The following is a 13,921-nucleotide window of genomic DNA, read 5'->3' as shown; positions in this document are numbered from 1 at the left end:
TTATCCATAGAATAATCAAAGTACTCAAAGCATAATCCAAGCCGGGGAAGGCTAGCCGTCGTCGGTAGAATAATCCAATATACAGGTCCACTCGCTCTTTGGCCTGGAGCTCCTCGGGTGCAGCTTCACGTGGGGTCAACCACCCTGGATAAGCGTCCAGCTGATGCCCGAAACGATGGGGGTGCTGATTACTATAGAACTCTTACCGCACGAGGCACTACATATGAATAGACTATTATTAGCTTAATAGAATACGTCCAACTCGACGATATAGTGCCAAATATGACTATTCAAATATTAATATACACGATGTCTCAATGCCGATACTGGGCCGAATTGGCCTTACTGCCCACACGTGGTTCGCGGGGAGGCTTTTGCGTCTGTCACTCTGTTGGAGGGTAAGGAACTGGACTAAAAGAAAGCTCTACTTTAATAGCGCAGTATATATACGCACTATGAACAAATAGTACCATTAGTGGTGCGGTAGACATATTCCTACGCGGAACTAGGACTTGTCCATACATGTTGAGCGGTACGATTGAACCTGGTCTGAGGGGTATGGCGACCTGGCACCAAGGTCTCGTCCAATGGTAGAATGGAGACTATTATGGGATGTTCAGTAGACTAGAAGGGATATTCAATGCATATTGTACAAGGAATATACAAGGGATATCAGGGGATATACAAATACAATTAAATATATATATATAAATAAATATATATATTCGGTTTAATCTGATCCTTCAGAACAATTAGTGTGTGGTGGAGTCTTTATTGATTGATTGATTTTATTGTGGATTAGAGACATCATCCAAGGGATAAAAACATGTTAAAATGCAAGCACTTATTTCCATCATGGTCCCTGGTATTAAAAAACAGGACATTACATCAACATAAAACAACATCATAAAACATTAAGATACAATATGCATATACAGTTGAAGATAAAATAATAATAAATAATACATATGAGCGGCTGGGTGGCGTAGCAGAGATTGCGCTCGTCACCAATGCAAGAAACTCCGGTATCGAATCCCAGTCTCAGCATTGCCTTCGACTTGGGCCAGCCGTCATACTGGCTCATTTGGCAGAGTCAGCGGGTGGAAAGTCGATGGGTGGGGATTGGACGTTGAGGACAGCGACTCCTACAGGTCGGTTGGGTGACGCCTGCACAGCAGAGACAGGAAGTATCGGGGGCAGCGTGAGCCTTCCATGTGTTACTCCTCGCCACTGAGAATCCGCGCTGTCTGGTGAAAAGATGCCACAGGCTGCCTCCTCGTGTACTGGAGGGGACACGTGATGCAAGGTTTCTATCCTCACTACAACTGACCAGTGGGGGGCATAGTCTAGCAACGTTCAAGACAGGGGAGGGGAGAATTGGCAATACGAAATTGGGATGGGAGAAAAATAGAAAATGCGGAGAAAAAGTGGATAAAAAAAAATATATATACATATGCTACCCTCTCTTTCCTATGCCGATAACCATGATCGTACATGCTTTTTTTAAGATAAATTTTTTAGCGTTTATCGCTTTTTACTACTGGGCAGTCCAGTAGAGAGAGAGAGAGGAGGAACGGGAGACAGAGTGGGGGGAAGACATTCGGCAAATAACGACGGGTCCGGGAATCGAACCCGGGTCGGCCGTACCACGACTCAGCTCGTTATGTGGTTCGCCACTGGGGCGCCGTACATGCTTTTTGAAGCCAGTTAACCCGGGGGCCTGTTTAATGCTGCTGGGCAGGCTGTACCACAGTACTGCAGCTGAGTAAAGAAAGGTCTGCTGCCCGTACATGAGTTTGAATCTAACCGGAACTATGTTTGTGTCTCTACTGTACCTCTGGTTTCATGGCTATGGTTGTTTTTTACATATTGAAAGTAATTTTGAAGGTAGCTTGGCACCTCCCCTTTATAAATTCTATATACTAGGCATAGCTTTATCATGGATACTCTCTTTTCCACCCTGAGCCACCCCAGGCTGTTGAAGTGGGGCTGGTCTAAGTGAGTACGAGTGGGGAGCTGCAGAACTATCCTAACTAGCTTGTTCTGGGCAGTTTAAAGTCTATTTCTCAAGTTGCTGGGGGCACTGTCATACCATGACAAGCAAGCATAGTCAAAATGACACTGAACCAGTGCCCCTGCAAGTGCTCTAAGAGCTTTCCTGTCCAGGTATTTTGAGTTTCTAGCTAGGAATTTTATTCTGTTGTTGACCTTGGCTATTACTTTTTTCGCCATGCTTTCCCCTGAAAGTGTGTTTTCTAAAGTACACCCTAGATACACCACTGATTTGGTACTGGTGACCACTGAGCTACCTAACTGTATCTTGAAACCTTCCTGTTTTTTCTGTTTCCTTGTGGTAGAAAATTAAATGGATTCTGTTTTACCTAAATGGAGACAGCCTGTTTTCTGAAAGCGACTGACTGACATTCCCTAACTCCATGCTAAGTCTGCTTTCAATAACCGTTTTGCTTTTATTTGACACCATGAGAGCCGAATCATCCACGTAGAGCAGGAGATCACATGAGCAGGCTGACTGCATATCATTTATATAAAGGAGGAAGAACAAGGGCCCCAGCACACTTCCCTGAGGGACCCCGCAGTCCACCGTCCTCAGATCTGAAAGGACCCCTCCCACCTCTACACGTTGTTCCCTTCCCCTCAAGTATGAGCTGGCCCAGTTTGTGGCCATACCATTAAAACCCATCGCTGTTAACCTATATGCCTTTTGTAGGTCCAACATCACCATGCCACAGAGATTTCCTCTGTCTATCTCTTTCTTAATGTGATCGGTTAGAAACAGAAGACAGGTGTCTTATCTGCAGAGACTCTTCTCTCTGCCTGGATTTTCTTATTTTGCTGTGTTGGTGATGCTTCTGGCCGTCAACCTTTGGTCAGTGAGTGTGTAGTGAATGTGTTACAAAGGATCAGATTAAACCGAATATATATATTTATTTATTGATATATATTGCATAGTATTTGTATATCGTTTGATATCCCTTGTATATTCCTTGTACATATACACGGAATATCCCTTTAGCCCAGACCATAATATTTCATTCTCCTATTGGACAGCGGTCCACCGGCGCCAGGGACCGGCCTCCGGAGTCAGGTTCAAAGTCACCGTCAAGACGTGTCTGGACATGCCCGGCCTTGCCCAGGGATACGCGACAGAAATGAGATTGGCACTAGTTTGTTCACCGTGCGTATAAATACGGCGCAGGTGAATACAGAAGCTCCTTAGTATGTTACCCAATAAGTTGAAGCCTCACCCACGATACAACGTGCGGTGAAGTATGGCCTGTTTGGCCCCAGAATAGAGCATTGAGACCGCGTGCGAATTAATAACTGAATTGTCAGAGTTTGGCGCTATACCGTCGAGTGCGACATATTTCTATTAAGTCAATAATAGTCTATTTGTGTATAGTGTATCGTGCGGTTAAAGTTCTACAGTGACCAGCATCTCCAACGCTTCCTCGTATTAGCTAGAGTTCTTATCCAGGCTGGGCTGACCACATGGCGCTTTCACCCGAGGAGACCTAGACGAGAACCGTATGGACATGTACACTGGATTAATCTACCCGACGACTACATAGCCCTTTGCGGCTGGAATATATTTGCTTTGGTCCTGTGATTTATGGAGCGGATAATCGCCGACGCCTGCACGTGTTGGATTTACCCCGCGAGGAGTCAAGTCGAGTCGGCGCCTCAGAGAGCCTGAGGCCGACTAGCTTTCTTCACTGTGGAGCTACAGTCTACGGAGAACAGCTGTATTCGTCTGTGGATCAAGAGGCTACTGCACCGGCTCCTGTACCTGGAGTCTCCTTAGTCATCGTTGACCAGACTTTCTACTACCGACAGATCTTCTACCCCTGCTGGCTTACAACCAGGGGGACCCTTCCAGTATCTCCCGCTATATTACTAGTGTACCATAGATATAATTCCCTAAGATTCAGGTTGTATAATTACCTCCTGCGTAACCAGAGAATGGACATTCATTGTTGATTTGCCTACGCACATTCCTTTGCCTTACAAGTGCATTCAAAGAATAATGTAAAGTATATTATGTACCTTTTGCTCCATTAAATACTTGATTATACCTTTGTGTGGAACCGATTTCATTGTGGGAAGTGTTCATCATATTCATATATCGTGTACTGTATGGCCAGTAATTAAAGTACATAAAGCGGTAGTGGTTTAATGATACCATACTTATCAATACAGTCAGGGAATTGTACCCCTCAGTTACAGAATGCGTTTGTTCTTCTGCATAATGTATGTTCCTTGACTTGTCGTAAACATTTCCTTTTTGCACCCCAACGATTCCCTAAAATATGTTTCTGACTAACAACATTTTAGGTGATAAATAGGATATGCAATTGCTGGATCTTAATCCATATTTGATATGAAACGCCTAGTTTGACAGTCTGATCTGCATTTTATGAGCCAGGTGCACCGCAGCGCTAACTTTGAATGTTGTGTTTACTACAACAATGAAGGCTAACGCTACTCGTTGTGCCTTCAACAATAGGTTCAGTTGCACACACTTTGCCGCTATCCATTCTCTATACGCTGTTGAAAAGGGATGGAATGAACAGCGTGGACAGAGAGAGCACCCACCTCAAGAGCCTTCATGTAAACCCCGACATCCAATTTCAACCCATCCGTCTCTTTATAATACCTCCTGGAAAAGAGTATGATAGACTTTTTTAATTTCATGAATAGACTCTTCTAAATCTCTGCTGTAACATCTATGTACTAAAGTTGTGTTATAACTTGTATAACTATTGAGTGTTTGACTTGAAAAAGGAGAGAGGAATAGCCCTGTACCCTTTGCCTAGAGAAAACAGCACTGGCTTCTCCAGACCCATAAGGACCCTGAATGCATCATTCAGGTTCTGGTAGGAGAATTTATCTGCTGCGTCTCCGACGACCACACAGTTTGGGTTGGTCTTTTCAACACTGTCAAACTCAGGAATAACGCCTGCAACAAAATAAACATGCTGTTAATAAAAAGAAATACCAAGTACAAGTGTCATATCACACTTGGCTCCAAATTGTCTCTTCCATTTACAGTTTAGACATAAGATGAGATAAGATAAGACGATCCTTTATTAATGCCCTTGGGGAAATGCTGGTGCACAGGTGCGAGGTGAGGTATAGGCAGGGTAATAGAAATGACAATACAAATATATACAGTAAGAATAAGAAAAATATCAGAACAAGATCTTAATATGAAGAAGAAAAGACATCTGGGTCTGGTCTGTCAGACAGGTGAGACATGTATAATACTCTTATCGATAATAATAACACAATGACAGGTGAGACATAGGCTATGTACTCTATCGATAATAATAACACAATGCATGCATTTACAGGGGGGCCCTGGTATCATATACAGATTCTATATCTATGGTGCTAATAAATTAATGAGTGATGTGTGAGTCGTTGTGCAAGATGCAGGGTTCAGTAGTTGCTTTAATGGAGTTCAGGTCAATTCAGAGCCGTTCCAAACCGGAACGAACCAACGAAACACAACCCCAGTAAAAGGTGATTAGATGTTACCGTCATAGACCAGCAGGTGAGGCCTTAGGCCCCTCTCCTTCAGGACAGCTACGACAGCGGGCGCCGGGGAAAACACCTCAGACACAGAGATGTCAAAACCCATTTCATTGAGCTTGGCTACAAACTTCTCCCTGGTGGACTGGGTCTCGTTGGTGCAGAAACGCAGCTGCAGATCAGATGCCTTGAGCCTGGAAATCAGGTTATGATTATGGTGGTATACTGGAATTATGGTGATAGTAATGTTGCGAGAGGTGGCATAGATACAGTTGATAAACAGATATCTATTTCGACATTACCATAAGATGAATGAAAATGGGGGACCCTGATGTAAACAAGACGAAAGCCTTTCTCTGGTCTGCATCCCCTTAACAATTGTGTGTATTGAGCTGTACTGTATTGTACCATTCTGCAATCTGTTAATAAAGTTCTCTCTCTCTCTCTCTCTCGTCTCTCTCTCTCTCTCTCTTCTCTCTCTCTCTCTCTCTCTCTCTCTCTCTCTCTCTCTCTCTCTTCTCTCTCTCTCTCTCTCTCTCTCTCTCTCTCTCCTCTCTCTCTCTCTCTCTCTCTCTCTTCTCTCTCTCTCTCTCTCTCTCTCTCTCTCTCTCTCTCTCTCTCTCTCTCTCTCTCTCCTCTCTCTCTCTCTCTCTCTCTCTCTCTCTCTCTCTCTCTCTCGTCTCTCTCTCTCTCTCTCTCTCTCTCTCATCTCTCTCTCTCTCTCTCTCTCTCTCTCTCTCTCTCTCTCTCTCTCTCTCTCACTCTCTCTCTCTCTCGCATTGTTTACGCAATAAAACTCACCTTTCACAGCTTCCACTGAGCCGGGAATGGGAATTCCGCCACCTTCTCCACTGTCATATAAAACACCACACATGTCTAAAATGACACCTTTCAGACTTGTTGCAGAATCTGTCCAGCTGGTACCGGTGGCCGCATGGTAAAAATGCCGTCTCACTAGAGCGCGTGCGCATAACGTGGGTTATGGGAAATGAAGTACGATGTCTGTCACGCTGAATTAACCCCAATAAAATAGTGTCTTAGTGGGATTGGTTTTAAATTGTATTTCGATATCTCGGTTCTAGGTTAATGGAACTCGCAGTAGCCTACACGACTCACGTCGACTTTCAATCCAAGTTAATAAGAAATTAAAAAAAAATCAAATACACCTACTGGAGTAATAATGTACAGGAAAATCTGCCCAGTTGCTGAGATGTACAGTAGGTGGCGGTATGCGCCTTTTGTGGTTGCGACCCGCCATTAAACCCATTGAAGAAGAAGAAGAAGAAGAAGAAGAAGAAGAAGAAGAAGAAGAAGAAGAAGAAGAAGAAGAAGAAGAAGAAGAAGAAGAAGAAGAAGAAGAAGAAGAAGAAGAGGAAAATTGCAACATTGCCAGGGGTGTGTCTGTGTGACGTTGCATGACGCGTCACAACAGCGGAGCCCAGAGTCCGCACGCGCTCCCCCGTGTTCTGTGATCTAGTAGGAAGTGTCTCTCCAGAGGATCTCACCAAGAGCTGGTAATGTTGATGCTGTTCCATGTTAAACAGTAGTGTTGTTATATGTTAGTTGACTTTCTTCCTCGACGTTATTAGTTGAATGCCAGATGTTTTAGCTACCGTTAGCCGGCTTAAGGTAAGTGTTAACTAATGTTAGCCAGCTAGCTAACGTACTTAGCTTAACGCAAATGATGAAATAACCTGCACGACTAATCGTCTATGGGGTTTGCCGACTAAGTTAGAATTTTCTTTTATTAACAAAGCTGTGGGAAACACTTGTGGACAGTAACTGGCAAATGTTGGTCACTAACTCATCTGTCCAGGCAAGTGACGTTATTTCTCCAGGCATCATTATGTGCCAGTGCCACTGGGCTCATAATGGATCAGGTTATTCTTGGGAAACTTGAATAATGTTATGCTGCTTGGCATCCAGTGCATCCAGTGTTTGATTCATTTAGTTGTTACTTTGATCTCACTGGGAAGTTGGCTTGCTATCCTGAAAGTAACCATTAAAAACAGGTGACGTGTCAGCTCTTGCGGAGTGTATGCTCGTCCTGGACTTTCTTTTAAGTGAACAGTAGTCATAGACAAAGATGACATAATTAAAATAATGAAAACTGGCACCCGAATAATTGCATCGAAAAGTTTTCATCTGCGGCCATACAACACATTAAATTGCATACCACTGCATTCAAATTAAAATAATGTCTCGAGTTACAATTTGAATGATAATGTCTTAGAAAAATTATTCCATAAAGAGTGTTTGCTGTTTGGATCGTGTGTTAGCTTGGGTGATGTGAATTTGATCATTCATTGACTCAGGCTGACACATGTGTATACCAGTAACAGATGTCTGCGCAACGTGGGACGGTTCGTTTGGAGTGGATGGGTGTTTATTATAGAATGTATGCTGCTGGTGTCTGTAATACAGGTGGAGGACAATATGATTTAAATCCCACATTAGACCAAAAATGTGTAACAAATTAATTAGGTTAAACAATAGTCAACATGGTGATGATATCAGTAGCATGTGTTATGTCTTGGTAGCCCCTTCCTTCGCCACATGAATTAGATCATTTTCAAGTGATTGATTGGATAAGACATGGGTGCTGGTTGCTGGTGAGCGCCGGCTGTTGGGAGGACAGGTGCCGAGTACCACCTAGTACCTAGTGATGACCACCTTGCATGTGCTGTCAGCTGATGTTGACTCATGTAGCCTGTCTTATTTTAGCCCAGCTGTGATGCAAGGGGGGCAGCTCCACAGTAACCTATCATCTTCCATGACCAAGTTAGTTGGGGTCAAATCAGACTCTCCTCTGGGCCACTGCCCATGGTGTCGTCCAGACCAGATGCTGTCTGTTTGCAGTGCAGCACATTATCGATTAGCCTAGCAAGTGGCACTGAATATCTTGCCTTCACACCAACCATTCCACTGTTTTGTTCTAATGTTAGCAAGTACTTTCTTGTAAAGCTGGATTTTATGAGTTCTGCAAATAATGCACCCCCAACCCCCAGTTAAACGAGCTAAACTTAAAAAAAACATTTGACTACAGTATGTCAGTGAATAACCACTGAATAGCCTAACTTATGTGTAAGTTATAGTCAACTTATTGACTTATTAGTCAAATATGAGATTTGGGGAAAACTTGGCTGGAGTTACTAGCTTAGCTTAAAGTAGACTAGACAAACACTTTAACATCGCAACTGCTATACTGTAGCTTAATTGCACTGATCCTGGCATAGATAATAGACTTGAGTCATGAACCTCAGGAATTGTATCACTACAGTACTTGCCTTCCAGATAGGCTATATCAATCTAGTTGATACAAATTGTGAAGGATAATAGTAGACAGTTAGCCTAAACGTAATGGTAATTCAGTTAAATTGGAGGCTAACACAATGACAGTATAATGAATAATTATTGCAGGCTGTGTTACAGTTCGATGTGGCAGCAGCTCTATCTTAATCTTGAACAGTGATGATGATGCATCAGGCCAGTGACACCCACTTCTTGTGTTTTTGCCTCTGTGTTTTGAATGTTTAAAAATTCTTCTGGCAGGCCTACTTGGATAGGAATGTTGACTGGCATATAGAGAACAGGCAACCACGTGATGGCGTGTTGTTGTATTCTGGGTAGGTTGTGTGTAGGTCAAATCTATGAGTATCTATAAAGCACATTTTATAATTTTTTTTTTTTTAATTTTTTTTAAATGCATGATGAGTGCTGTACAGGCCGCGTCTATGCTTTTACCAACGCGTTCGTGTTTCCGGGTTCCCGTTTTGCGCTCTGATTGGCCACTGACCTACGCTATTACGCCCCCCTCGCAAATCCCCTGAAGACAGATTTAACTGGGTATAGGAAGGAAGTACCATACAAGCCGCAAATTGAACATGCAGTGAGTCTGCAACAACAACTCAATAATAAACACTCGAAACAGCTATTACCAGACAATTACAACAGCAGGGGTGCCTGCTTCAAATGTCACGTATTATAGGCCTGTGTAGATCTATTCGGAATAATAAACATATACGCCCCTCTAGCAAAACATGACACAATGTGATCCTATCTCCGATAGAGCGGCTGGTCGCAGAGACGCGAGTTGAACAAACACATCGGGAGGAGAATGAATGAATGAATGAAAACTTTATTTAACAGATTGCAGAATGGGTACAAATACAGTACGGCTCAATACACACAATTGTTAAGGGGATGCAGACCAGAGAGACTTTTTGCAACACAGAAAAGTGAGAAAACGTTTAGAAAGCCTGTAAAATGTTAACAGTCGGCACAAAGATATTTCTGCTTCCAGAATATAGCAACAATATGAAAAAAAAGTGTCTTATCTGTATGCAGTGCCAGCCAGAGATGCACTTGCACACCTAAACACACTAGCCTTATTATTTTATTCATTGTCTTCAAATAAAAACTAGGCTAAAGTGGGCTTATTGGCCACTATGTTACGAGATTAGACGACTATTGGTGAAATAAAAATAACACTTCTAATCGTCCTAATATAATAATAAAACCAGTTTGACGGTGATCAGAAAATTCCAGAACATCACAATTGAGTGGCCATAATGCTGTGGGATTAGTTTATGAACACCACGGGCCCCAACAAATGTCAGTCCCTCTCTCCTCTATTGTGTTGGGTGTGAAAGAGAAGTCTCGCTCAGCAGGCATGCTTAGAAAGCCTGCCCTGCACGCTGAGTAGATTCAATCTCACTCGCAGCAGTGCCACATCATAGGCCTCTCAACCTTTGCAAGTAAGGAGAGGCTGTTGTCACATCTAATCAAGCTATTTTGGAAATGATAAAATCACAAATATATTGCAGTGTACATTAAAGACCCAATGCCTCATCCGTAGCTAACAGTGTACTGCACTGCCACAGGACCTAGCATGTCCTACCATGCTCTGTAAATGCTCATGACATGTACAGATACCGATATGCCTACTTTGTTTACTTGTTTATTGCACTATGTCGCTCTATTGGTTGGACTCTTATTATTATTACTTGTACTATTGCACATCGTTGCAGGCGAGACCCCCCGCATTTCACTGTATACCTGTATGCCGTGACAAATAAAACTCTTGTATCTTGTATCTTGTGTTTATAGTCTAGCAGTACCCTATACTGAACCCCCAAGTATCTTGACATGTATCGTATTGCCGGATTCTTGCAAATACACAGCCAAACCCCATCTGCTTGGCCACGAGGACATCCGTATCATAGGACACATACCAGTCAGTAAATGTTGTCCAAAAACAAGACTAGGTAAAAACCTGACCGCTTACTCGGCGCTCGGCTCCAGCAGAGTGGCTTTGATCGGACCTTGTACTTTATCCTTCTGTACACATGCAGAGCTGATAGCTCTAAAGAGCTGATTCTCTCCAAAAACAGCTGTGTGCTTTAAAATGCTAGATGGGTCACCTCAGGTAACACTAGATTCACGTGACCTCAGCCTGAGAATGTTTGGTCACAGTTAGACTACGATGCTCTGATCATCTAGCTTGTCGATCTGCTGGAGCCAGCTAACGTTAGGTTGCTGAGGCTATTAGCACATCGACAAGCTGCTGGATCTCCCGATGCTGGTTGAAGTGGAGCTAGGTAGCCAGCAGGCTAAATGCTCCCGACGACATCAACAAGCTGCTGGAGCCAGCTAACGTTAGCTTGAATGGTTGCTGGCTAACTAATGAAGCTACTCGTCCCGGGAGACAACGGCGCTGCCTGGCTGGTTGTTGGCTAACTAATGTAGCTACTCGTCCCGTGAGATAACGGCGCTGCCTGGCTGGTTGTTGGCTAACTAATGTAGCTACTCATCCCGTGAGATAACGGCGCTGCCTGGCTGGTTGTTGGCTAACTAATGTAGCTACTCGTCCTGTGAGATAACGGCGCTGCCTGGCTGGTTGTTGGCTAACTAATGTAGCTACTCGTCCCGTGAGATAACGGCGCTGCCTGGCTGGTTGTTGGCTAACTAATGTAGCTAAATGTTGGCTAAATGCTCCGCGACGCTGAACTGCCTGGGCCGGTCTGTCTGTCGAATGCATCACAGTTAGACAGTAGCTACTGTTAGCTGCCCTTCCGGATTAGCTTTGAGCTAACTATCTTTCCCGACCCAAAGTATTGTTTATAGTGCATTTCTTGCCACCTTATAGCATTTGTACATTTGTATGACAGTCTATAATGCTCCCGTTAGGTTTTTCCGGACGTTTTGGTAATGATTTTCACTATAAAATCATATTTCTAAATGACATGAAGTTGATAAACTGGCCGGAATAGCATTGAGCTAACGGATCTTTGCCGATGCATTCCATTCTAAACGTAACGTTAGTTCAAAACATTACCCGTCTATATAATTTGTTCCTCAACGTTATATAGACGGGTCATGTTTTGTAAACTAACGTTATGTTTAGAATGGAATGAATACATGGGTCGGGAAAGATAGTTAGCTCAAAGCTAATCCGGAAGGGCAGCTAACAGTAGCTACTGTCTAACTGTGATGCATTTTCTGTTTGCAGTCCAATGTTCACCAAAACACACACCCACACACTTATAATTTGTTCCTCAACGTTATATAGACAGGTCATGTTTTGTAAACTAACGTTATGTTTAGAATGGAATGAATACATGGGTCGGGAAAGATAGTTAGCTCAAAGCTAATCCGGCCTGTTTAACCACTAGCTTCTGTTAGCTAATGCTGGCTGAGCAAGGAAACTAACAGTAAACATTTTTACATGAAATACAGCCCAAAAACCCTGCTGACAAACGTTTCCTTATTAAATACATTCTATACTATAATAATACAAACGTTTCATTGCCTCTCTGTGCCGACAAAGTTGTTTAAATAAGGGGAGAAAAGTAGCTAAAACCAATGTATTTGGATGGGACAGGAAGTACCATTGGCAACCGGAAGTCAGCCGGAAGTGCCTACTTTCAATTTGTGCAAGTGGTGGTGGATTACGTAATTCGGTGAGTTGGAACTATCTATCCGTTGGCGCCGGGTCCCCACGGACATTTTCGTGTCACGGACCGCCAGCTCAGGCAATGTTATCAACGCGCTCCGCCAACGTTAGGAGGTGATGGCATGCAGTGGGAAAGCGGCAATAGTCCCGGTTGGAGTTAGTAAAACACAGTTGTATGTTAGCCTTCTTGGATGTTGAATAAACGCCTATCATTGTCTTTAAACACTCCGCCTCTCAGACTCTCATTTCCTCCTCTGCTAGCTAGTAGCTACGGTAACATTTAGTTGACTATTACCTCGGCTCGCGGGCTGATTCTATAGTTAAAACGTGCGTTGTGTTGTACAAACTGCTAAAGCTATGGCAAGATGTGTGTAGGCCTATGTAATGTTAATGGCTATGTTTTTAAAGTCGTAATGAAGATTGATTTATATTGTGCTTGCCATTTCTACACAAACTGACTAGCACCTGGCTGCAGTGCTGCTGCTGCCTGCAGCCAGTGCTCACCTCTCCCGGCTCTGCCAAATATTTTTTTTTATTTGTGCATCATCTGAACCGTACGATACACAGATGCTCCATTACCGGATAAATATATATATATAATTAGTAAACTGTCGGGGGCATTTTGTGCCCCCCTTAACTGATTTTCGAGGGCATTTTGTCCATTTTCAAGGACATTAATGCCCCAAGCCCCTGTTAATTTCTAACCCTGCTCTCAGACATACCCCACACGAAGGTAAGGAAAAACTCACTAAAACCTAACAATAGGGAAAAAAATGCTCCACAGGCACTGTGGAGGAGAGAAACCTTAGAAGGGCCATTCAAGGGGGGTCTCCCTTCTTAGATGTCGGTGATAGTAGTGTTGCAGACTAACAGTTGGTAAGCATGCACTCATGTGTGTAGTGAAACACAGATGAGTGCATGCAATAGCAACTGAACATTTTGAAAAATTAAAGATAGAGCTCAGCTGATAGCGATAGCAACTGAACATTTTGAAAGATTAAAGATAGAGCTGATAGCGAATCTATTTGAGGCACAGGGGCGACGCAAAGAGGGTTGCGTCCTCCCCGTCTTAATCACGGGACGTTCAACACTCCGGTCATCGCTCCGAGACAGCCGGAGACAGGGAGATGGGGGGCGGTGCAGAGAGGGTCGCAACCTTCCCGACATCATCGCGGGACGTCCAGCACTCCGGTCACCACTACGAGACAGGGAGACAGGAGGGCATGCAGAGAGGGTCGCATCCTCCCGGCCTTCATCGCGGGACGTCCGACACTCCGGTCAACACTCCGGGACAGCAACTCACAGGGAGACAGGACAGGCGTTAGACAGCTTGTGTGATTGTAGTGGGCGGACATAGCAATAGATACAAGTGGTAAGCAATGTGTGTGAATAGAGTAGATATATGAAGTAAGC

General features: G+C 43.7%; 2 protein-coding genes across 2 annotated transcripts in view; one reads left to right on the top strand and one right to left on the bottom strand.

The window, feature by feature from the left end:
• The window catches only part of lhpp (phospholysine phosphohistidine inorganic pyrophosphate phosphatase), an 89,658-nt gene extending 83,180 nt beyond the window's left edge, over positions 1-6,478 (bottom strand). The window contains exons 1-4 of the mRNA XM_084322884.1: positions 6,356-6,478; positions 5,560-5,749; positions 4,825-4,978; positions 4,615-4,678 (exon numbers count right to left, since the gene is read on the bottom strand). Of these exons, the coding sequence (XP_084179010.1) occupies positions 4,615-4,678; positions 4,825-4,978; positions 5,560-5,749; positions 6,356-6,427 (480 nt within the window). The 5' untranslated portion in view covers positions 6,428-6,478. The remainder of the gene's footprint in view (positions 1-4,614; positions 4,679-4,824; positions 4,979-5,559; positions 5,750-6,355) is intronic.
• A 453-nt stretch (positions 6,479-6,931) lies between these two features.
• Positions 6,932-13,921, top strand: part of oat (ornithine aminotransferase) — a 48,172-nt gene continuing 41,182 nt past the window's right edge. Inside the window, exon 1 of the mRNA XM_084323797.1 lies at positions 6,932-7,067. The gene's annotated coding sequence lies outside the window, so the exon portion shown is untranslated. The remainder of the gene's footprint in view (positions 7,068-13,921) is intronic.

The sequence above is a fragment of the Notolepis coatsorum genome, assembly GCF_963971535.1.
Source record: "Notolepis coatsorum genome assembly, chromosome: 10".
NCBI lineage: Eukaryota > Metazoa > Chordata > Actinopteri > Aulopiformes > Paralepididae > Notolepis > Notolepis coatsorum.
Note: the sequence above shows the minus strand (reverse complement) of the source record. Positions and strands in the feature narration are given on the sequence as shown.